This window comes from Berghia stephanieae, chromosome 5, assembly GCF_034508935.2.
Source record: "Berghia stephanieae isolate SIO BIC M18660-M18661 chromosome 5, UCSD_Bste_1.3, whole genome shotgun sequence".
NCBI lineage: Eukaryota > Metazoa > Mollusca > Gastropoda > Nudibranchia > Aeolidiidae > Berghia > Berghia stephanieae.
Window position 1 is genome coordinate 37,262,933 of NC_088364.1, and position 26,118 is coordinate 37,289,050.

Sequence of the window (26,118 nt, forward strand, 5' to 3'; positions counted from 1 at the left end):
ACTCGAATGTGAATGTGTACCTGACTAAAGGCAATGACTATGTAAGAGCGCTATTAGAAAAGGGCGTCTGACAGGCCTATAGTGCTGTATGAAATGAAAATTTGGTTCAATGTGGCATGCTGGAGAAAAAATTGGACAATTTTTATAAGTAAGCAAAGGGGAAACTCGAAAAGTTCACGTCATCCTCTGTTTTTGTAAATTGAATTGAAGCTTTTATTTTATTTATTGTTTGGTAAAATGAGAAAAGTTCAATTGAGGGCAAGACTGGTCTTTTGACATACATTTGTTCTTTTTCTTTTTTTTTTTTTTTTAGAAGAAAGATACGATTTTGTGTTTTGTCTAGCTAGTGAATCTATGATGTCAGAGTAGCCCGTAAGAATTTCCTGGACAATGGAATGTGTTAATCTTTGTGATATACTATGCATGTTGAATGTATGATATATGACAATGCAATGTAGTAATAATAATAATAATAATAATAATAATAATAATAATAATAATAATAATAATAATAATAATATAATAGTGATAATAATAATACTAATAAAATATATACTATATAATAATAATAATAAAATAATAATAATAATATAATAATAATAATAATAATATAATAATAATAATAATAATAATAATAATAATAATAATAATAATAATAATAATAATAATAATAATAATAATATAATAATAATAATAATAATAATAATAATAATAAAAATAATATAATAATAATAATAATAATAATAATAATAATAATAATAATAATAATAAAATATACTAATAAAATACTATACTACTATACTACTACACTACTAACTAATAATAATAATAATAATAATAATAATAATAATAATAATAATAATAATAATAATAATAATATTAATAATAATAATAATAATAATAATAATAATAATAATATAATAATATATAATAATAATAAATAAATAATAATAATAATAATAATAATAATAATAATAATAATGATAATAATCATAATAATAATAATAATAATAATAATAATAATAATAATATAATAATAATAATAATAATAATAATAATAATAATAATAATAATAATAATAATGAAAATAATAATAATAGTAACAATAATGTAATAATAATTATTTTTATATTATTATGCCTTTTCCGCCACGACATAATAATAATAATAATAATAATAATAATAATAATAATAATAATAATAATAATAATAATAATAATGATAATAATAATAATGATAATAATAATGATAATAATAATAATGACCTGCTCTGGGTCTTTTTTTCGTACTTACCACGATACCAATGCATCTATGATTATTTTCCTCTTGAAAGTAATGTGAATATAATATCTGAAATGATATTCCAGGTCCTTGCGTTGCCGGCGTGGTGGGTCTTACAATGCCAAGATACACTTTGTTTGGGGACACTGTGAATACGGCATCACGTATGGAGTCTAATGGATTGCGTAAGTTTTGAGTCGTCTTCGTATATTGGAAAGTTAAACTTAGTTTTCCTCTTTTACAAAATGATTATCGTATTAATCTCTCCTTTTTACTGATTCTGATTATAATTACAGACCTGAACATTATCACTAAGAGGGTAGTGGTAATATGACATGAGTCGCATAGCATTTACTGCTTTATAGTGACAACGGTACGCTATGGTGCACGTTTAGAGAAAGTTGAACCTAGTCTATGGGGAGTTAATGGTCTTTTAAAAATATCAAAGTGTCAAATTTGGGAGCAGGTGTAAGACAAAGATCTGAAAAGTGTGTATGAAACAGTAGCAGACAAAGCGAGAAAGAAACATATAAGAGGAAAACCATCCGAAAAAATCAATCTTCCTCGACTGGGGATCGAACCTCAACCTTATTTTTTAAATATGCAATCTTCTTTCTTGCTTTGTCTGGCACTGTTTCATACACATTTTTTCAGATTTTGACATTCTCCTTGTTGATGATGGTGGTAACACTGGTGTACATATCGGCGACGACATGTTTTTTTTTTTTTGTTGTTGTTATGCATCGTTTTAATAATCCTCGTCATTATTATTAATACGACAATAAAGATCGTGTTTCCTTTACCTTGCGGCCAGATTTTTGTCTAAGACGGTTGGTGGAGACATGGGCTAAAGTTCCATCTTTGATAGGAAAAGGAAATGTATGCAAAATGCTTTTTCTAACTCTTTGAAATACTTTATGCGCATGCAATACGAGGGTCACTAGTCACTCTAATGGCCCAATGCAAAGATACATTATCCATATTTCCCTATATTTCCTTAATCAGTACTTACCAACTAGTTAACCTATTCTCTCTAAAGGCGATTGGGGTGGTTGTGCGAAGTTACCCAAAGAATTTTGTCTCAAATGTGATCATTGACCACCTTCACTAACTATATAAGGCTTTTCACTCAGGATGCCTTTGTACTTTGCATTTCTTTTTTTCTTGTTGCTATCCTGGGGATACATGCTTCAAAATTTTAACAACTCATTCGTAGAATATAATTTTTCTTCCAGCTCTGAAAATCCATGTCAGTGGAGAATGCAAATCTATCCTTGACGTCGTTGGTGGCTTCTGTCTGGAGGAAAGGGGTTATGTTGCCATGAAGGTAAAGTTTAGCGTTTTCTTATCAACCTGAGAAATAAGAATCAGGTACTGGTGTAAGATAAAAACGTGGAAAGGTGTATATGAAACAGGACCAGACATAGCAGACCTGCAATCATGAGGTCTAACGTTTGATTCCCAGTCGAGAAGGATTTTCTTTTGTATTTCTCGTTGTTTTATTTGGCATTGTTTTATACACACCTTTTCAATGATTTCAAATAGCATTGTTTACAAATATTATTTGTATTTCACTTGTGGGAATCTTGATATGCTTTATAACAATATAAGATATTGAACTCTTACCCGCTACTGTGCCTGATGTTATGTATTTTGTAGAGTTTTTATTCTTTCTTTTATTTGGGGAATATTATAACTAATCTTTGATTTGCACTCCCAAGGAAGAAGGTCATTCCATTTACGTATATTCTTACTTAAGGTGCTTTTTAAATGTAAATGTGAAAATAAAAATTTCGAAAGAGTGTCTATTATAGCATATCGCTCCAATACCGAGCTCACCTCACAGAATCTAGGTAGCAGCCTCTTAGACTATGATGTTCTGATATTCTCTAAAGTATCCTCCATCGTCTGCTCTGGGCATCCACGTGTACACAAGCTGGTCTCGTCTAGCGCCCACTTTGTGATGCTTCCAGCTGTTCTCCCAAGTTCTTCCCCGTGCTCTGTTAAGTGTTACCAATTCATTCCTGGGGAGCTCAGTTCCGTAGGGCAGTTCTTCTCTCGTAAGTTCAACGGCTTCTTTTGCGTGATTTTCCCACTCTCTCCACGCGGATAGTCTGTGGATAACTACATGGTCAAGGTTAATGCTTTCTTCCGTCATGAAGCTCTCTCTTGCCTTCAGTTTACTTGTCGTTGAGTTGTGGTCATGGAGGGGGTGCCTTGGGTCCATTCCCTATTTATATTTCAGGGCTTTGGAAGCATTGGGAGGGGGTGCAATGCCGGCCAGTCGATGGAGGCTGGAACTGCAGTTTGTTTCAGGTTACCGCAGTAATCATCCGGTGTTATGTAGCTCAGGTTCAATCTTTTTGGCATGGCAGGATGTTGCCCCGACTGATGGGGCGTATTCGGTTGATGAACAACAAAGGGCTAGTGTGGTTGTCCTGCCTGGTTTTAGGTCTACTCCCTATGCAGTGTTTCCCAGTTTCCTTAGAAGGTTGTTTCTTGTGGGCAGCTTTGCTTTTGTTTTCTTCGTGTGCTGATAGAAGGACAGTGTACGATCAAAGGTGACACCGAAGTATACCGGAAATGTGCTGCTCTCCAATATGTTCCCATTTCAGGAGATGTTCAGTTTCTTGTTGATTTGGCGGTTTTTTAAATGGAAGACACACACTTGAGTTTTTCCTGGGTTGGCAATTATTTAGTCCTTCAAATAATTCTCAGAGAATGTCTTCCGGGCATCTGTTAGTCTCTCCTCAATGGTCTTGAACTCTGAGACCTTATAATTCATTAACCATCAGCATGTAGAAACATCCGGATGTTCTCAAATTTAGATTGGTTGTTGGTATAAATGTCCATTTCCACAAAAAAGCGACAGTTTGACATAAGGTATTTATTATTGCAACTACTGTCGTATCACAATTTACCATTGCAACCTTTAGGAAGCGTTTCCTGTGATTTACTGTGTCATAGCAGCTGTCAGGTCCACGAATACAGCCCCTGTAATTTGTTTGTCTTGTATCCATCTTCAATGTATTATGCCAAGTTCGGGAGTTGGTCACAGCATATCTTCCAGGGCGGAAACCAACTTGGTCAGGGGACAGATGTTCTACTGTTTGGGAAATCCTGGCTAGTATCATGCGCTCGTATACTTTGTACAGTATGCATAGGCGGGATATTGGTCTGTAGCTCTTGCTGCTATAATATGGGTCTTTTCCAAGTTCTTAGTAGTGCTCTCACTCTTGCAAGTCGCCGAAGATTTGGTACTGTGCACGAATTAACACTTGTGGGAAAATTGTGGTATTGGTATATATATATATATATATTTATAATTATGGGAGAAAAAGGGAATAGCGAAGTGCCTGATGACGCCGTAGGATTTTAACGTTACCTGCCGTACTTTGGAAAAAGTAAGAATTTCGCCAGAAAACCTGTCCTTCAAATATACATCAATTTAAATTACCCTCATCTTGGCAAAAACTCTCAAACATGGGACTTCAGTGTGTGGCAGTTAACTGGTTAAATCTTTGTTTTCATCAGGCACATCTATCCGTTTATTTCCAATCATATTTATAAGTTATCTGATAATGTTTCTATCTCTTTCCTTGTCCATTCGGCAATGAATGGCTAATCAAGTATAATACCAAATCTCAAATATAAAATCCTTGGTCAATAAGTCTCCTATTAGATTAATGCGTACAACAGATGCTCACCATTTTTGTTGAACAGCAACAACTCTGAATGTATGGGCGTTCAAAAGGATTGCTGATGTTTTCCCTTTCCGTGTGTACCTACCTTAATAGCTATAACGTTTGTCTTCTCATTTTGAAATTATTTTATAATGGCTCCTTTTTTCCTAGTCAAAATGCACTAATATTTTTTTTGATATGGCACCTGTCAATAAGTGACTCAGAAACTTGAAGGAAAAAATGCAAGTATTTTTACTTTGTTATTTGTTGCTCTCCAAAGAATTCTGACAAAATAATTTTCACCACATTACCCTTTTACCCTCATATCTCCCCCGCCTGCTCAGGGCAAAGGAAACCAATTAACGTATTGGTTAACCGGAGAGGATGAAAGCAAAAAGCAAGAACTCTTGTCGGATTATAGCCACGACTTGCAGTCGACACATAGTGACCGAACCCCGAGACCACGTTGTAAGAAAGACCACGCATCACCCCTGCATTACCTCTGTACACCCCAGCAATCACAGCAACAGCAGCAAATAAAACCAACATCTGCAAATCAACATCTTCAACACCAGCAACAACAACAACAACAACAACAACAACAACAAAACAACCTTCTCACACCCCTACAAGCTTGGAACAGTGGCAGCAGCACGTCGTGTAAATCAATAGATTCGGCCATTAAGTCTGAATCATTCCCCGAGGGCATCAATGGTCAGGCCAGACAATTCCTCAGCCCGCAAACTAGAGGAGATCGTCCTTTGTGCCGTAGCCCTCGAAGTTCGACCTCTGACCTCATTCGCCTCAAAAGGCTGGAAAATTCCTGCCATTCAGTTGTAGATAGAGACCGCCAAAGTTCAAGCCTCTGTGATAATTGTCCCATGACGGAGGTGACAACATTACTTGTTGACTGTCCCTCTTTCCATGGTTCCCAAAGTGCTGCTCATGTGTGAAAGGATTACTTGTCATGTTCGTTATTAAGACAACTTATGTTCGATCACCACATGATAGTGCGATTTGATTCGAGTTCAAGTCTTATTGTAACTCCTTGTCGGTTGTCCTGTTCTTCGGTTTTATTATGGATAGTATAAAGATGACGACGACGACGACGACGATGATGATGATGATGATGATGATGATGATGATGATGATGATGATGATGATGATGATGATAATTATGAAATAGATGGATTGATAAACGAGTGATGGGATATTCAGGTGATCAGATTCAACTATCGTTGAAGAGGCATGGCCTTTTCTGAAGAACACAACATTTTGCATCTCTGTCTCATTTAATTCAATCAGAAACAGATTTGAACAAAATATTAGGATTTGAATTATCGTAAAGTGCAGTATAAATTATGTTGAGAGAAACAATTTGAAATTGACTTGTTTAATAAAGTTCAATTGTTAGTAGATGGTAGAGATTTTTTTTTTTTAAGAGAGGAAGAGAAAGTGGTAGAAAAGTAGTAGAAGAAGCTCAACATTAACGTTTTGCTATGATAAAACATGTATTCTTGATTAAAATAGAGTCATATAATCTGATTAAAATAAGGTCATGTTTTACAATTTTATATTATTGAATTTTATTGTTGGTTTCACTATAGAATATTGTAAGCATTTAATTTGTAAAGACCTTATTTCTGATTGCACAAGTGAGTAAAATACCGAGGGGGAACAGATATAATGGTAGAATCAGAGAGAAAGAAAGAATGAATGAGAGAGGGAGAGAAAGAGAGAGAGAGAGAGAGAGAGAGAGAGAGTATGTGTGTGTGTGTGTGAGAGAGAGAGAGAGAGAGAGAGAGAGAGAGAGAGAGAAAGAAAGAGGGAGAGAGCAAAAGGAATAAACATAATTCCATACACCACACACCGTTGCTTGTTAGTTTTCTTGGCTTGTAGCTTGTTTTTAAAATTTGTTGTTTATTTGTTTGTTTTGTATTTTTTTTATTTTTGTTTTTCTTTGATTTTCGGGGTTTTCTGACTTTTTTGTCGTGGTCTCTATGAGTAATATGAGTTTTTAATGTAGGTGGTTTTTTTTTAACTTTTTGGATAGCACCTCTCAGTCGTAACATATTTTGTCGCTTGAGTGTACTTTTTTGACGAGGATGTATACCTGTGTCTAATGAGATATTTGGGTGATCTCACTAGACAAACAAATTATATGATTTCCTCGGATTTAATTCTTACCTCTATTTGAACTAAAAACATCGTTCCCTTTGCCTTTTTGTTTTCTCATACAGCGCTAGTAACTGTTAGCGAGCATAAAATATACAGTGCAGTCCTGATAATTCGAATTGGGTGGGAAAAGCACATGACTTCTATTTATCATAATTCGATTTGTCTCCGAACAAGGGAAATAACTAAACCTGACTCCAGGTATCAGCCGTGCCCTGGCCCTTACACTTACAAGCTACACAATAGCACAGAGTAGTAGTTAACACTGCATGCTGTGTAGGCCCTCTACTTCTAGATCTAGATCCATCGATCAATAAAGAAAGACAGCACAGAAGAGAAACGCGTGGAGTGGGGTGTGGCCTATGATTGTTCGTGCCGTGTATTGGTCAGCTTGTGGTTATTACTGTGTGTTAGATCTATTTATAACCAACCCCCTTTGTTAGCCAGCGGCCAGCAGACCACAAGTTAGTCTTAGCGATGAGAGAGCGAGAAGGAGAGAGGGATGACGCGAGACAGCTGGTCAATTTGGAGAAAGAAGAGAGAGGGCGGGTGGGACGGAGAGGGAACAACACGCCATTACATTGCCTTAGGGGTCTAGTTATTATTATTATTATTAGTCAGCTCAGTCATTAAAACGCGTGGGAGGGTGGATACGGAGAACAGGCAGTTCGTTATGACCTTCCAGAGTTTTTTTTTTAGTGATGGGCAAGCACTTGCACTTCGGATAAAGAGAATAACGACTGTTCGAATTCGAATTAACCATGAATATTTTATATAGAAAAAGAAGAAAATAATTCATTACATCGTATTTTCTTCGATTTAAAAGAAATTCGGTTAATCAGATTTCGAATTATCTGGACTGGACTGTAAGTATAAAAGCTATCGACTATCATAATGTGAAATATGGAAAGCGCTTTTTCACACGTAATAACTATTGGCAATCACTCACTCACTCAATCCCATGTCCAGTTGATCGTCGGGGGGGGGGGGGGGGAACATGCGGGATGCAGACTTAATAACCTTACGCCATTCGTCAAGGTCTCTGGCCTTTTTCAGTAGGCTATTGAGATTCAGGCCTGTCCCTCTTTGATGTTGTCTTGCCATAGGTTTTTCTGTCTTCCTCTTCTCTCCGTCCCTCTACAGTTCCCTGCATAGAATCTTGCACAGATATATATATATATATATATATATATATATATATATATATATATATATATATTATATATAAATTCTACAACCCATTATCCCAGGTTTTGTGCAACATGGTCCGTTTTCATGATTCTAGACTAGCACAAAAGTGTCACAAGAGCCGTAAACTTTAAAAGGAACATAGTATTTATATCCACATTATACCTATAATTTAAAATGAATAAAATCAATATAACCGTACATATAAAAGAAGACAGAAGGAAAACCCCTTAAGTACAGTCTACAAAGAAATCACGCCAAAGACGTTTTCTTGTGCTAATCTCGACTATGTCTTTATTTATCTAAATCAACATTCGGTGTCGTATAGATCTTTCTCAATAATGCATCAAAAAGTGACTTAAAATTAGTAACAATGACTTCAACAATTCCTGTACATTGAAATAAATACGCTCTATATATAGATCACATCATGTTATCAACATTCAGGTTTATCACAATGCTGTTATATTTATAACATATCAAGATAACTAAAATCATCAAAATAAAAAATAGATGCGTCGTACTTTGTTTTAGTTCAAGAAGTTGAAAATTGATAAATTAGTAACTTCTGGTTTTTAAATAATGTAATGCCTCGCAAAGTGTAGCATGTAATATTCCTTGAAAGAGCATTTATCATCTGTTTTTTTTAATTGTAAGGTTTTGGTCTCCTAGTTAATCAATTTAATCTATTCTAAATCAACAACTTTTTAAAATTAATTTAATTAAAGTCCACTCTTTTTTAAGAATTAAATTAAGGCGTCTAAGTAAAATAAAAACTGCTCTATATTTTACTGTATTTTAAAATTTTTGTTTTAAGACAAAAAAATGGATGGGGAAATTACAAGTCTAGTATCCAGATGGTAATTAAATAAAAGAACTGCTTAAATCATAAAACCAGCAACACCATAATATAATACAACGCAGAACAAATCCTTCCCGAAGTTTTAAAAATTACGAAAATTAAACATCGTCACCACAAGAGGTATGAACTCCCCCACCCACCCCCAAACACTCAATTCATTTTTTAAAAGATTCAAAACTAGTTTATAAAGGAATTTGATCCAAAAAATCTTAAATTACCGTCAAATGTTAGTATATAGTTTAATGCAATACTTATTCAGCCGCCATTTAGACATCCAAAAACTGATAAAACTGATGACAGGAAGTGCAAAGAAGAATCCTGAAAGTGAATTGCATGTATACAATGAGGCCATTTAATCAGCCGACTCAATGATAGTTCCCAAGTCTTACTATACATTTAACAAATTTATTCCAAATAGCTGTAGAGTAAGCGGATAAAATATCATAATGATTTAACTAATCTTAATTCAATATTTATATTTCACTACCTTGAATTTATCAAATGGATAACATAAATATATTGATAATTTTTATAGTGCAAATGTGTTTTATTCCAAATAGGCCTAAGACATTCAGTAATCTAAGCCTGTATAATAGAGACGCTGAAAAAAACTTTCTGCAAGACTACGAATACTTTACTCAAATTGAAAACCATTTTCCAAAATGACAATAATGACGTTACGCAACTAAGAAATGTGTGAAATCAGCTTTGGTGGGTTTACTATTTCACCATCACCGTTCCGTCCTGATCTCACTTCAAGTGACTGTTATTTGTTCCTCTAATTTGATGAATTCTTTACAATGAAGCAAGATTAGTTAGCTGACTAAACAAATCTCCGCCTTTTTGCCGATATTGTGAAGCAACAGTTCAGTTGGGATGCCCATCGATCAATGGAAACTATTTTGTCAATATATGTTCCGTTTTTTGATGGGTTGGCAAGCTTTTATTTTGGTAATTTTGTCATTTCAATAAAACAGACTAGACATACACAACTCTCGATAATTTTATTGGACGTGAATATTCCTATCCATAATTTTCATGGATATTGTTGATGTTTTAATCAATCGAGAAGTCCTAATAATGCAGGCCTCATTAAATCGATATTTTATAAATAACAAGAAATACAGGTCAATAAATATAGATGGCCATTAGCTGGTAAAATTAAAAATAAAGATTTATTATATTTATCGACTGGACGGAATAAGTTATAGAACAAAAAAATCTCTTTGGAATATAAATCAAATAGCTATTGACTTTTAAATGTCTATTGACAGTATGAAAAACATTTGATCTCAATTCTTGATTTTACAACGAAATAGCATAAGAATGATAGAAGTTATTTCACAATCTCAGCAGATGTACCTAAATGTGTAGATTACTTTTTCTACACACGACACAAAAACAGAACAAAACAACGGATAGTATAAATGTGCATTAGATTGTGGCATCAGTTACTGTGCCAGTCGTTGATTAGAGATTAGATATTAAAACACAAAAACAAATTTCAAAACAATTTGTAAACAATATCCTTAATGTCATGCGTATGCGTATATTTTATACCCTTATAAACTATCAATGTTTTAGAATTTTACTATAACTCCAATAAGATTTAGTGTCCTTTGCAAAATAATTATATCATTATAGGACTTTTCTAATTTAAAAGGTGAGTGTGAATACTACGATTGTTGGTTTGAAGTCCTTGGACAAAAGACTCGTACGCCATTTCAATAAGCTATTGATAAAAACAAATGAACCTTACACAGTATCAAAAACAATAGTTTTAATTTATGTTGTAACCATTTTGAATAAGTTGTATGAAAGATCAGTGTAGTGGAAAGCTTTAATATAAAAGCAAAGTTCAAATCGATTTGTCTAAATAATGTTCAGTCAGAAAATAGAAGAAAAACTGATCGAAAACATCGAGTAGATTGCAAAGTTTAAAAATCTATTACACGTATTGAATGGAAGTAAGTATTGTGGCCAAAAACTGTTATGTTTTAGAATAGCAGTCTAGGTTTTGAATTAATATTGTATATTTACATTCTGACCACTTAATAATTCCTTATTCCATTGGAAAAAGCAACTTTGACAATACAAGGCGTGAAATATGGTTTCAATTCAGCTTTCCTATTCTGTATATGAACTTAAGTATTGCTCTATCTATTTATGAAACACAAGCATATATTTTTCTTGGAAGAAAAAAAAAGTATTTTCTTTTCAAAATAGTTATATTTTAGCTATGTGTATAACAATATAACACCCACTTCATTAAAGCTGGTGTATAAATTACAATCGAAAGCAATCGTGTCATGATTCTACGTTTCACAACACACACGCCATAAGCATATCAAGTAAATATCACATGATAAGGTATCTAAAATATTAATGAATTCCTTGTGACGCGTACACATCATTAAAAAAAATCACATTAAGCATAGTTTGGAATTTTTAAACATTGTGTATACACGTTACAAAGGTTTCCCACCCCATGATTTTATTAGCTATATAAATATATGTAATTAATTACGTCACACAGATTCCGGCGTGGGTTTTAAAGGTGTCTAATAGAGCAGTATAATTAGGTGCCCCAAACGTAAACAATAACAAGTTGCTCGTGATTTTCGTTAGGGCCGGAAACATTTACGCACAATATAGGTCTCCCAATTTTGTAGTTTGAGTTGTAGGCAATACACTTTCAGTATTGAAAATATGTTTACATAAAATCTAACAGTTGCAGAAATAATAATATAAGACTAAATTATTCTGAAAATCAGGCTCCAAATAATTCTCGTTTTGTTCACACCAGCGCAATAATTTGCTCTGGTCTAAAAATAGATAGACTGTAACTTTTGATATATTTTACCTTTTGTTCCATAAAATATCCATATCTAGACATTATTTGGTGCATGATCGAGTATTTATGAATATGTTTCTTTTGCCACCTAACAGCCAAATTTTAAACGTTATTTTTTTCTATGATTTGAGCTGTCAAGACAGGAACATGTGGTTTGCCATGTGCTTCTAGACCTTTGTTTACGTTTGGGGCAGCCAATTTTACTGCTCTATAAACTTAGAAGGAATACTCGATTTGAATCTATACACACGATTCTGAGAGAAGATGTAGATTACCTCATAATATATCACTATCTATATTGATAGGGAATTACTTTATAGAAAATTAAATTTATTTCAGAGTCATTATATTTAACAGATCTTTTGTATTTATTTCGAAAAATGATGAACGCCAGTGTTTAGGAATCTTACCAAAATAAAGTGACAATGCCAAGGTTAATGTAAATAAAATAAGTTGATGATGTTTCTACCTCGCTTGAATAGTTACATCAGCGGTTGTTTTGAAATCATATAATGTGATGACATCATGTCCTATCATAGATGCTTATTGATTATAGCTCGACAATTCTGAACTTGAGACTTTAAATTGTAATCATGTGTTTCATGAAAAGAATTTTACATTCAACTATAGGCATCAAAAAACTGAAATTAGACGTTAGACTATATATACCACTGCGAAAACATTAGTCGTATTCAACAGCCTATAACCTTATCAGCATTGCTCTTAGATTTAGGTGAAATAAAAGTAGAATGTGAAGACAGTTAATTGTCATAAATCATATGAATAACAGTTGAAACAATGCACAATATATTAAATAATAATGAGAGCGAACATTTTCTTTGTCAACGTCTGGACCTGTTCAGTAAAGAACGAAAATTGGCATTCAGTATATTGCACCATTAATTATCTATATGTAATCATGAACTTATAACACACTTCAATTTAAAACGTATGCATATGAGATGTTTTAACATCATGCACTGTATTGAACACAAATCACTTGCAGCATGTAAGATTTAAATACTTATTTCCAAAATATAGTATATAAGTTGCGTATTTTTAGAAAAGCTGTAAATTAACTTTTCAATCACAAATTACTTTGCCGGCAAATAAACAAAAATAAAGAAACTAATGGAAAAACAAATCTATTTTTCATTTATGTGTGTGTTGTTTGTGATTCCGACAAATGGCTTTGTGCCCGAAACATTCTGTTTTTGTATTATTCATTTTTTAAACAAATTTCTTTATTTGATTAAAATATAAGACGCCTACAAATCACAGCAATGTTGAAAACATATGCAGTAATAATACCTAATGCTTTGCTACTAGTATACTAAAAATTCTCGTTGCTTAAAGTAAGATGCCGGTTTGAATCTGTTACTCTTCTTCTGCCCATTTTGCCCCCCAGCTCTATATCAACATTTTTACAGGTTAAGCAAAGATTAGAAAGATAAAATTCTACAGAATATTAAAAATTTTAAAAACTGTGAAGTAATAAAACAAGTAGGTAATTGAACAATTTTGTCGAAATTCTCTTAGTGCGTGTGAACTTTGGCAAGGGCGTCGCAACTGTCCTTTCTTGCGTACTGACCAGGGGCTGGGGATGCTGACCGACCATTTCGTAGCATACTCTTGGGATCACCTTGTCCACTCTGGTATGGTTTCTTGTTGTACATCTTGGCAAAGTTGTCCTAAAAGGTATATGACTTTTAAAAATTACATAGATAATAAGCTATCTACATCAAATGACTGTGCATGCACAGACAGAGAGAGAGAGAGAGAGAGGGAGAGAGAGAGAGAGAGAGAGAGAGAGAGAGCGGCATACACCCATCTATATTATGTTAAATATCATGTTATATGTCCCTTTTCAATAACATTGACATCAAATTTAATGTTAACTGAAGTTCGATTTATCCCATTGCATGAAGTTTTAAATGAGTAATGCCTTACTCTAAATGCAAGTATCTTTATTCTCGCTTTCTTCTCATTTACATTCTGACACGTGTAGTGTCTTGTCTCCTTGCGGGTATTTGTGCCATGAATTTATGTAGAGTCAAACAACAGTTGATTCAGAAATTGTCCCTTTGCATGCATTCTGTCACGTGCTACTTTTGTGTCTCGGTCTCAGATACTACGATTGATTGCAAGCAGTTCAATTCACTCAAATGTTTACCGGCAAAACATGTCGGTGTCACCAATCACCAACACAAAATAAGTGTAAAAGCTTAACTTGTTCACATCATTGTACTAGCACTTTTACATCATCTATCTAAAGCCAGAATTAATTATGGTAATATGTGTGTGACCTTAGAAAAGGACACAACGCCGAAACCAGAGTTTTACAATAGGTTTCACATATCCGATCAGTGCCTAAATTTGTTACAAACGAGACACCGTAACATTGAGCGGCCAACTAACGCATCTTCACGCGAAGAATCATAATTACAATCAGTTCTAATCAAAGTTAATGAATTTGTCGAGATAATGGAGTAAAAGAGGAAAAGCACATTTCACTTCTAATAAATAGATAAATTCATAATATGAATGTCATTTAAGAATTCCGAGGTCCTGACATGCGTAATTCGCTTTAGGTGTTTATCTTATTCCTCAATTTAGTCATATCATTTAACAAAATCAGATGTTCATACTAAGCAAGTCGCCTGTTAGGCACATTTTACTCTTAATTGTTGGCATTTTAATACATTCTGATTACAGATGTTTATATTATAAAGGCACAACTCTCCACAATTTCCCTGAACATACAACATGAAATGTGAATAAGAATGGGCATAATCAAAAGAGCAACAAACATCAAACTCTATTCTCTTGTCAAATCTTTCTTCATTTATAACTGCGTAACATGGGGCACGTACACGGAACGAAGAAGAAAAAGTTCCATGATAAAAGCAGTTAAGAATCATGCTTAACCTCCACTCTCCCACAAAAACTACAAATCATTCTATAAAACGGCACCGAAATGCCACTTTCACACCAAACGACAGATACACGATGGAGACTGTTCAGACAAATACTTAGAAGAAACAAACGTTATTCCTGCAAAACAAAGCAATGAAAGGATATTTTACACAATTAGGTCAAGACAAATATCGAGGCAGACCAACAACAAACATTCACTTAATAACCATTAATAATAATAATAATAATAATAATAGACTTGAAGCCCTTCGAGAATGAATTAAAGGCGGAAACTGATCTTGCCGACCTACAGTCCCTTGCAGATGACAGAGACCAATGGAGGGAATTCGTCAATAGAATTAGACAAGCTGCCGAAGCGTCCCAGTCGGTTGATTAGGAGGCAGACAGAATAAGTCAAGACAATCAAAAGCACATTATATTCAACAACAAAGTACTGGCTATGTATTCCTTACATTGTCTGTGTAAACAGCACTGATAGACTGCAGGAGTCGGTCGATGCGATCAGGAAAGTCATCAACACAATCGGGATCTCTGTTGGGATCACCATCTGCTGTGTTATTCTTACGCCTCTCCCACTCCTTGGGATCAACGTCGTGGTCAGTGGGAACACCACCAATGCCAGTCCATTTCCGGAAACTGTAGGTTAGAATGATAAAAAAAAGAAAATAAATAACATACAATAATAGGTTAAAAAGGTGAACTAGCTATTAACAAAACAAAACACATCATTTTTTGTTTCAGAGATAGATATATAAATAGCCATATAGATAGACAGATAGGCAGAGAGACAGAGAGTAAGATAGATAGATAGATTGATAGATGGATAGAGGTGGTTTGTCCCATTTTTATTTTGACTCTCCTTATGCATTTTAAAAGCACTAGTAGGAAAGAACAACTACTGAAAACAGTGTTGATGATTTATGCGACATTGCATACGTTTGTAACAAAAACATCATCGCATAAAAGGAAATAAAACTACAAGTTTTACGGAATTATTCAAGTCGAAAGACTTTTCTTAATTCTAAATTGATATGTTTATGAAAATCTGCTCTTTCTAAATATCACACGAGAAATATATTTAAAGCAGGCATGAATGAGAAAATTGGCAGGCGTGGCATGAAAATATAAAGTAAAACACTGTGTATTCAAAATCCTAATAAAAATGCTGATCCTGGGAAGGGTCCTTTGACCTCCCATGGTGGCCAGGTGGTCACGCTGTGTCTTCTATCCCCTTATATCTGTTTTACGAGCTGCTCTCTGCTTTGTCTTGGAATGGGATTACTAATTTTGTCCCAGCCCATACTGGAGTCCTTGACTGGGAGGGAAACAGTCAAATGTATAGTTATAGTTTTGGGGGATGTTTTTCATTGTAGACCATCTTAAACTTGCTCAAAGCACTTTACAAGGGTCCCTGACCAACAGCAACACGTAGCATGTAGAACGAGACATGACGTCTGTTAGGCGATATTACCGTTTTTCCGACAGAAACAACGCTGTTAACGGCCAGGTACTCATTTAACAACTGAGTACGGTGAGAGAATGTGAGTAAAGAGTCTTTTCCAAGGACTCAACTATGCGCCGAGCGAGACTCGAATCTAGGACCTTCCGATCCGAAAGCGGGTGTCATACCACAATACCACATAGCCGCTGTTATGTATTGTTAGTTGTTTTATGTATTCTGTAAACCGTTGGGTGTGCTCCTCTTAGTGGGTTCCTGTGCTGGTGTCTGGAGACTTTAAGGTGATCTCAAACTAAGTACATTGATGGTATGCTCTTGAAATCTACACCATTTTCCTATTTGAACCAATTCTCCTCTGTTTTACATTTTCTTGGGTGCTTTGATTGTAAATCTAGAATATTTGGACTTTTCCAGTTTCTTCTTTTTACTGGCGCGGATATGACCTAAATGTGTCCCAATCACGGTAACAACCTTAAAATGTTGATCTGCCGCAAATCTCCTTTCTCCGGTCCTATCATTCCCCAATATTCAAAGTCACTGATGTCAAAAGGAGAAAATTTGTATCATTTTTAATACATTACCTGTTCACCATGAAGTCAACTATTTCGTAGTCATTGCCTTGTTTATTGATGTCTTCTCTCACCACAGTGAATGTCTCGTTCAAAATGGAGATGAACATATTGACCATAATGAACGTCACTGTTATCACAAACAGCAACACGAAGACCTGAAATAACAAAGCTGATGATGAGGGTGGTGGTTATGATGATGATGATGATGATGATGATGATGATGATGATGATGATGATGATGATGATGATGATGATGATGATGATGATGGTGATGATGATGGTGGTGATGATGATAATAATGATAACGTCGCAAAGTCCCAGGTTTGTTAGTTTTTGCCAAGATGAGGGTCATTTAAATTGATCAATATTTGAAGGACGAGTTTTCTAGCCAAATGCATCAATACGAGCTTTTCCACAATCTGGCTGTGAACTGATTAAATCAGGTTTCTTATTTTTCACATTGAATTTGATATTTCAGAACTAAGTCTTCCTGACATATTACTGCCTTGGGCCTCATTATTGAGGATACCGTGCGCTCTATAAGAGCCCATTACTATCATTACTATTATTATTATTATTATTATTATTATTATTATTGTTATTGTGATTATTATTATTATTATTATTATTATTATTATTATTATTATTATTATTATTATTATTGTTATTGTGATTATTATTATTATTATTATTATTATTATTATTATTATTATTATTATTATTATTATTATTATTATTATTACTATTATATTATTATTATTATTATTATTATTATTATTATTATTATTATTGAAACAAGAGTAGGTTGATTCCTGAGGTTTTTAAAACGAAGTCTGGAAAGTTTAAACAGAGATAAGGAATCCTATCCGGTCTTACAAACCCCCTATCACTATTAGTTGTGCAGAGAGAACAGTGTGCAAACATTTAGATCGTCAGTTGGGTGATTAGTTCTAACAATATTATTATCTCAATCAGACTATAAACATTTGAAGGTTTTGCTTAATTTGGCAATCACTGCCATTGTTTACTACTAATGACTGTTCGGACAGTCCGAAATAGATCATGGGCTCTGGTTATATTCCATTCTCTAAGAGTTTATTTTGGCCGTGTTGAGAGACCATGACAGTCGTGATAAACAAGTCACTGCAAAGAACATAATTTTTTTAAAATACCAAAATACTACATATCAACAAATGAAGATCATACCTGCGTCAACACTGGTTCCTTCATGATCATCGTATAGATGTTAAATTTGCCCATCATCATCAGAACTGATGCCACAACCTGACAAGAGAAAAATAAAGCATTTTCTATTCCGTCGCTGTAAAAACCAGTCTGCATCATTAATGTAGTCGTAATTGTCGTCATCATCATCTACACGAACACTACCACTTTTCAAAGGAATATTGATTCCTCCAGCAAACTACATAAAGCCAAATTTATATTTATTGCAGGACACATTGTCTGTTAAGCGTTCTTTTTTATACTAGCACATTTGATATACCTAATTCCCTAGAATAATTTCTCACTTGGTTTCCAAAGATCTTGGGGGCAAGACGAGCAACACTCGAGTTTTTTTTTATTGTTGTCGAAAATCTAATTAATTAGTATATTCATTGATTCATTGAATTTGAAATGAAGAAGAGAGGAATTGGTAGCATTCTTCATCTTATTACAAAATCAAGTTATGTCGGGCGTGGTTAGAAACTTATAAATGGCTGACAGCGATGGCAAATTCTTCCCCATTGCTGTGTTTTAAAGCCGATAGAGCACGGTTAAAACTAGAAAGTTTGCCATGCAATCAATTCTCAGTAATTCTCTAATTTGGTCACCAAATTACAACTGTACTTACCGAGTTGATAAATGTAGAGTATTCGATGTCAATGTTCATGTAGGTTAGATAGAAGAGCTGGGCAAACGCCAAGAACACAATTGTGTAGATGATGCTGAAGTGCAGAAGACTTTTCGCACTGTGATGCAACGTAGCTGACAGCAGTGTGATCTTCTTGTTGAATCTGTGCATAAAACAAACAAACATTTAACATGAGTAACATCTTCACGTTGTAGCTCCAGAGCGACCTCATTCATTCTCTTTCTTTTCTACTTGGTCAGCCACGATTAACTTGTGATGTATAGTGTTATAATTATTTACGATATGTCGCGCAGAATCACAAGATGATGTCGCCCTAGGCATTCCAAGAAAGAATATAGAAAATCCATCAAACAAACGTCTGATGTCAGTAGGAACCACCTTTGTCCAACATGAGCAAACTGCGGGTTAATAATCTTGCCTAAGGAGAAAAAAAAACTAAACTGTTGTACGCCTTGTAAAAACCCATAATTAAACAATAAATTATAATGTTTGATCCTTTTTCTTGAGTACACAGCACAGCGAGAATAATATACAATCTGTATACGACTCAAACAATTAAAATGCACAAAGTTTATCCATTTAGGTTCTATTAATATTTCATATCAATTGAGTTAATTTGAAATGCATGGTAATTTATTGACAATGGAAAATATTTGTATTGCCCCGATAAAGTAAATAAGTATCCCTATCTGTATTATATTCCTAGATGAGGGTATCTGTGCACCAAGTTTGAATCATCATAGTGACTGATTTTGAAACTACTCGGGTAGCACAACTAGCTTCTTTCTCTCTGTCTACCAGAAAAAGATTGTGGTAAAATAAACACCACAATAAGTGATATATGAAACGATAGTACAAAAAGGTATAAAGCTACGATAGGTAGGTGAACAAGATCTGTCTTGGAAAGAGGCCAAAAATTCAGTCTGAGATGGCGCCGGGGGCATAAACAGGACAATTAGGGCATGGGGTAAAGAAGAAGAAGAAGGAGAAAATGACCTCTTACCGAAGGAGTTTGAGGAACTTGAGAGAAGCCAGGAACACCAGGAATCCAATCATGTATGACAGCATCTCATTCCAGTAACCCACATATTGGAACTTTACATACCCATTACCATTGGTCGACTGTGGAAGACAAGACATTTTTTCTAATAAATGTTACACCTTTCTTAGGACTTGTATTGGTTTTGTAAGCGAAACCAATTAGAATTTTAAAAGGGCTTCAAAAGCCAAGAAGTTGCCTGTTCCATTTTTATGACACTTTAAGGATTATGAGGCATGCTCAGTGCTTGCTGTGTGATTATGGAGCTTGTGTTTTTCTAAGCTAAGTGTTATATCCTCGAGGTGAAGTTTCTAAAACACATCATTTCATTTGATCATGATAAATCAAAAGTTGATTTGATACAAATAAGGCACGATAGCAAAATAAAAACGCTCTCCACTAATTTCGAAGTCAACCCAACAGGGTTAATAGATTTTGAACTATTAAAACAAAATTGAGCATTTATAGAGCGCAATATCTACTAACCGTGCTCAAAGTACTTTTCAAGAGATCACAGCCAATAGCAATGCTTAACTTGTAGAATGAGACAACTTTATCTAAAGTGTTAAACTATCAAACATCTCGAATAGAACCAAATCAATATCGATGTAATTTTTTTCTCCTTTTTTCAGAAATGGTGATTTATAAGAAAAATAATTATGTGATATTTTGGTATAAGCTCATTTTATCATTTCAACATGTTACTTCTATATGAAATCTGACTTAAAGTATTTCCAATATTTTCCAAGATACACCAAACATTAAATCCTTTCTGCACACACAATATGATTGAAATTTGCTGTGAAAGTATAACTATTTCATATAACCAGCTCATGGTTCAAAATTCATATTATATATATATATATATATATATATATATATATATATATATTATATTCCGGCTATCTACACGTCTCTATACAATTTAGTTAGTACGAACCTTAAACTGATCTGTCAAGTCAAGAGTAACAAATAGCCTGTAGAAGTAGATGACAATAGCAGCGACGCTCATGCCGATGATACCGATCTCCACAAGATTCCAGAAACTCTTAAAGTAGCTCAGACGGAAACGGATCAGCTCCTTCAACTCCCTCACTATGAAGAAGAGTGTGAAAAGGACGAATATACCCTGGATATGAAAAGAAAAACAAGATTGTATAAAGCAAGATGTTATACATGTTATAAAACGAGACCGATCATTTAAATCGGGCGGGGCAGAATATACTCGTTGCACCACACGAATCAAAGGGAATAAGTACCTACTTAACTATAAACATGAAAGGATTTTTGTAAAAGTGTATAAAATATTATGCGAAAATGAAATTAAGTCCCGTAAGGTAAGTTAGGTAAATAAGCGTTTAAACCGCATCGAGTATTCAAATCTGTGGAGATAATTCTAAATAGAACCAACGCCTGACATTGATATTGAGTCGTGATGAACCACATTGACAAATTAGAGCTCAGGCAAGACACAGGTGTAAGATAAAGATCTAAAAAATTGTGTATGTAACAGTAGTGTCAGACAAAGCAAGACAAAATAATACAAGAAAATGATTAGATATCTAAAAGAAAACTGGAAGGCAGATTTTTTTTTTAAATCTTTTTTTTTTGGGGGGGGGGGGGGGTGTTTCTTTTCTAGAGTTTTTCTTTCTTGCTTGTCTGGCACTGTTTCATACACAATTTTTCAGATCTTCGATGAACCATATAACGAGCACCAGAGTGAACTTTAAGTAAATATCAGTATTATGAAATTATTCTTTTTACACATGATGAAGCTAAGTTTTCTTCACAATAAAATGTATAAAACACTAGAAATCTAATTTTCAGCAACAATGCTTTGAGACAAAATGCAATAATAAAGTAATTTTAATAAAATAATTCCACAAACAGTATTTTATAAAATCTTTCTGACCTGGATGATGAGTTGGAAGAGCATAGCGGAATCCATGAATGGCAGTAACATTGCAGGTTCAAATCTGAAGGATTGGACCAGGCCTCCACTAGGGTGAAACTCTGCCAGGATAGTATTGATGGCGAACAGATTTACCTGAAAGGGGCAAACGTTTTATTGTTGGTAAATTGTAAGTATTGAACTGGCGTCAGCGATGATTGTGGTGATGGCGATGGTAGTAGTAGAAGTAGTGGTAGTAGTAGTAGTAGTAGTAGTAGTAGTAGTAGTAGTAGTAGTAGTAGTAGTAGTAGTAGTAGTAGTAGTAGTAGTAGTAGTAGTAGTAGTAGTAGTAGTAGTAGTATTAGTAGTGGTAGTAGTAGTAGGAAAGTTGTAACATTATGATGTTGCCTTAATCCTGGTGTAAACGTAAATGGCTTTGAGCCAGTTGAAAGTATTTTGCGCTAAATAAAGTGCATCGTTTTCTTAAAATATAAAACTTGAATTGAGTACAACAGAGCAATATCCACTTAACGTCATCACAGCGCTTTACAAAAGATTCTCATCAGCCAACTACAGCATATAATATAGGACGAGACATGGCGCCTGTTAGGCAATATTGCAATTTCTTTACGATAAAGGCAACGCAGTTAAAGACCAAGTACTCATTTTACACATTAGTGTGGTGAGAGAATGTCAGTAAGAGGACTCAGAGCGGGACTCAGCCTCTGGACATTCTGGTCCAAAGGCGAGTGTCATACCACAAGACCAAATAGCCGCACAAAATGGAAAACAATTATAATGATGTGTTTTTATTTTGCAAACTAGATCTAGATAGTTACTTTAGAAATAGTTAAACATTGCTGTTTGCTGGGATTTGCGCAGATAGAAATAGGTTGCGCATATATATATTATTATTATTATTATTATTATTATTATTATTATTATTATTATTATTATTATTATTATTATTATTATTATTATTATTATTATTATTATATTATTATTATTATTATTATTATTATTATTATTATTATTATTATTATTATTATTATTATTATTATTATTATTATTATATTATATTATTATTATTATTATTCATTATTATTATTATATTATATTATATTATTATTATTATTATTATTATTATATTATTATTATTATTATTATTATTATTATTATTATTATAATAATTATTATTATATATTATTATTATTATTATTATTATTATTATTATTATTATTATTATTATTATTATTATTATTATTATTATTTATCATCATTATACTTAGAAAGTTTCATCAAAAATGTAAAAACTATAAACGTTATTTTATTTTATGTTGTTATGGTTATAATTATCTAGTTTTCTTTTATTTTGCAGACTGAAATTTGTCATGATTCGATTTTAGCATAAGACCATCAATGAAATAACTGCTCTGATTGACTACAAAGAAATGGCCAAAATGAATATAACAGTTTTTTTAAAAGGGCAATATTATACTAAACGCGGAATCTTCGAGCTCAAAGTCATTTTAGCCAATCAAAAATAACAATCAATAAGGTGAATAACTCAGGTCAAATCCGGATTGCGGAAGACATTTCTAGACTCATAAATTATTCTTTTTATTTTTTAAAATTACCTACAGATATGTTTTGAGCCGTATTGTTTTCCATTTTGAAGCTGTTGTATCATTTTTTGTACATTACTTTTTTACTTTCCACAGCTTCGGCTACTTGTATTCACTTTGAGTGTATAAAAGACATTAGAAATAGTTGACTTAATTCTGAACAACCGAATAGTTTGTTTTTGTTTTTAAGAGTTTCACGGCGCTTGCGACACATTCAGGTCATATTAGCACCAGTAAAACAATGAAGAAAATGAGAATTATATGTAAAAGCACCCAAGATAAAGTAAGATAAAGAGGAATTGTTCAAATTGGGAACAGAGGTATATTCCAAGAGCAACCATCAATGTACTTTGAGATCACCTAAAAGTCTCAATAAGGACACCAGCACAGGATTCCACTTAAGAGGAATACACAAAAATGTTTACAAGATATGTTCAAAACAAAGAAAAACATCACTATCAGTATAATATAATAGAGAGATGACTAGTAAGGTAAATAATCCCGAAAAACTAACATTATACATTTGACTGTTTCCTTCTCAGCATACTCCACCAAGGGCCAGGACAAAACGAAGTAATCCCATTCCAAGACAAAGGTAGAAAGCAACAGAAAACAGATACAGAGGAATAGAAGACGCAGCAAGTGACCACCTGCCCACCATAGTGGGTTCAAAAGACCCCGCTCAGATTCATCGAATACATTCTTTACAAACCTGCGGGTTGTAAACGGTGAATTCCACAAAGATTGCTCTGGTGTACTTGTCAATCCAATTCTCTTTCTGTAAAACGTCCATCTTATCCATGAGGTCCTGTTTGGACCCCTTCATGGGTACCACATAACCACCGCCACTGTACCACGCCAGGGTGCCCCAGTATGGGTATCCATTGAGTGCCTTGGCTTTCCTAAATGTATATATGGAGGGATAGATGTTTGAGGTTGAACAAAGTGATATATAAATTAAATGAGTGCTAGTGCAATTTGGGAAAATAATCTTGTTGGTATGAATTACACTATAGTAGACAGAATGTTCGTCGTTGATATAACCATCATCATCATCATCATCATCATCATCATCATCATCATCATCATCATCATCATCAACAACAACAATAACAACAACATTGCTAAATCAACATTAGAATCAAAGTTCAATAAAACCATACTCAAAATATGTAACAGTCAGAATATCAGAAGGTTATGATAATACATTTAAGTGACAATAACAAATAAATACAGTTAACAGCTTTAAAAAATAATGATAATAACTTGAACAATTGCAGCATTCACTTTTTAAAAAAATTGAAATAAAGCAGCACAAAATTGTAAATAATGATAATGTAAACGATATGTCATATTATTGGTAACGTTTACAATATCGGTATTATATTCAGATATAAATATGTTGTGAGGTGTTTTTGTTGGTATTTATAAAAAGTGACTTGGAGAGAATGAAATTGAATTTGAATTTACGTGGCGTAATGAGAAAATAAATGGAAGGTTGCTAATTAAACCCAGTATTCATGCATAATAAAAATGATGGCGATGCGTATCATACATTTCCAAAAATTAATATAGATACCCTAAGTATTTTATTTTAAAAATAATAATAATACAACCCGGCGAAGGACCATGGAGAAAAAATTAAAAGGCCTGTCCTGGAATACAGCCACCGCAAAAGCAGCCGATCGCAAAAAATGGAGATGTCTGGTGGATGCCCTATGTGCCTCAAGGCCCGAAGAGGATTAAGTTATTAAAGTATTTTATTAACCATGAAAGCAGCAGTTCCTCGGATCGCCTCAACGTCCTGTATCAGTGAGAGTATTGCGGCTTCGCCCATTTACATCTATGGTAATGGTCTGGACCGAAGAGCTCTGGCTGTGACGCTGCATTGTGAGGCAGCAGTGTGGCGAGCTCGTGAGTGTGGCTGAGTGCAAATGAGTATTCTACTATTACTTGATAGATCGGCAATAATCATAATAATGGACTCTTATATATAGTGCATTATATCATCAGCCATGAGGCTCGTTATGCTTTACAATAACACAAAATGATATTTAAGAAATTGAATGACATAAAAAAAGAAATGTTTTCAAGGTTTTCTTGAACACAGACGATGATTTGGACTCCCGGATGTTCTGTGGAATAGTGTTTCATACAGACGGACCAACAAGAGAAAAGGTCTGTGTTCCCGCCTTTGTAAGAATGCGTGGGACAGTCAAACGGTTGGGGTCATTGGAGGAACGCAAAGAATAACGTAATAGTTTCGAACCATCAGAAAGTGCTGGCTCAATCATCTAGTACTTACGTGTAAGTGTACTCAGGACGTGTGTTGTTCTCCGTTTCATTGCTTGCGAAGGGTTGCCAACTTGGCATAAAGCTGCCTTCCTCCTGGTCCAGTATTTCATACATGGCGTTACACTGGGTTATCACCTCATTCATCACGTCGGGGATCTCGCATAGAGCTATATAATATAAAGTAATCGACAAGTTAGCCAATTTAAAACGTGTACATTGACCTGATACATAAGAGAAAATGCAAAGCATAAACGTGATATTTTTATATTTTAGATACCAATATATAAATGTTAAATTGTTTTTATTGTATTTTTCTCATTTAAAAAATATTTTGTTTGTTTATTTGTTTACTCATGTATTATTATGATAAGGGGTGATTTTTCT

The 26,118-nt window shown here is 33.8% G+C and overlaps 2 protein-coding genes across 7 annotated transcripts in view; one reads left to right on the plus strand and one right to left on the minus strand.

Moving 5' to 3' along the window:
• LOC144972859 (guanylate cyclase 32E-like) overlaps positions 1-6,831 on the plus strand; it is a 135,056-nt gene extending 128,225 nt beyond the window's left edge. For all 6 annotated transcript variants that reach the window (XM_078914599.1, XM_078914597.1, XM_078914600.1 and 3 more), the window contains 3 exons: positions 1,368-1,466; positions 2,517-2,608; positions 5,309-6,831. In XM_078914599.1, the coding sequence (XP_078770725.1) occupies positions 1,368-1,466; positions 2,517-2,608; positions 5,309-5,917 (800 nt within the window). In that variant the 3' untranslated portion in view covers positions 5,918-6,831. The remainder of the gene's footprint in view (positions 1-1,367; positions 1,467-2,516; positions 2,609-5,308) is intronic.
• A 1,762-nt stretch (positions 6,832-8,593) lies between these two features.
• The window catches only part of LOC144973936 (uncharacterized), a 181,325-nt gene continuing 163,800 nt past the window's right edge, over positions 8,594-26,118 (minus strand). The window contains exons 63-72 of the mRNA XM_078916824.1: positions 25,745-25,901; positions 24,152-24,341; positions 21,836-21,970; positions 20,864-21,052; positions 19,888-20,006; positions 18,864-19,026; positions 18,218-18,295; positions 17,021-17,166; positions 15,433-15,616; positions 8,594-13,734 (exon numbers count right to left, since the gene is read on the minus strand). Coding sequence (XP_078772950.1) covers positions 13,579-13,734; positions 15,433-15,616; positions 17,021-17,166; positions 18,218-18,295; positions 18,864-19,026; positions 19,888-20,006; positions 20,864-21,052; positions 21,836-21,970; positions 24,152-24,341; positions 25,745-25,901 — 1,517 coding nt within the window. The 3' untranslated portion in view covers positions 8,594-13,578. The remainder of the gene's footprint in view (positions 13,735-15,432; positions 15,617-17,020; positions 17,167-18,217; positions 18,296-18,863; positions 19,027-19,887; positions 20,007-20,863; positions 21,053-21,835; positions 21,971-24,151; positions 24,342-25,744; positions 25,902-26,118) is intronic.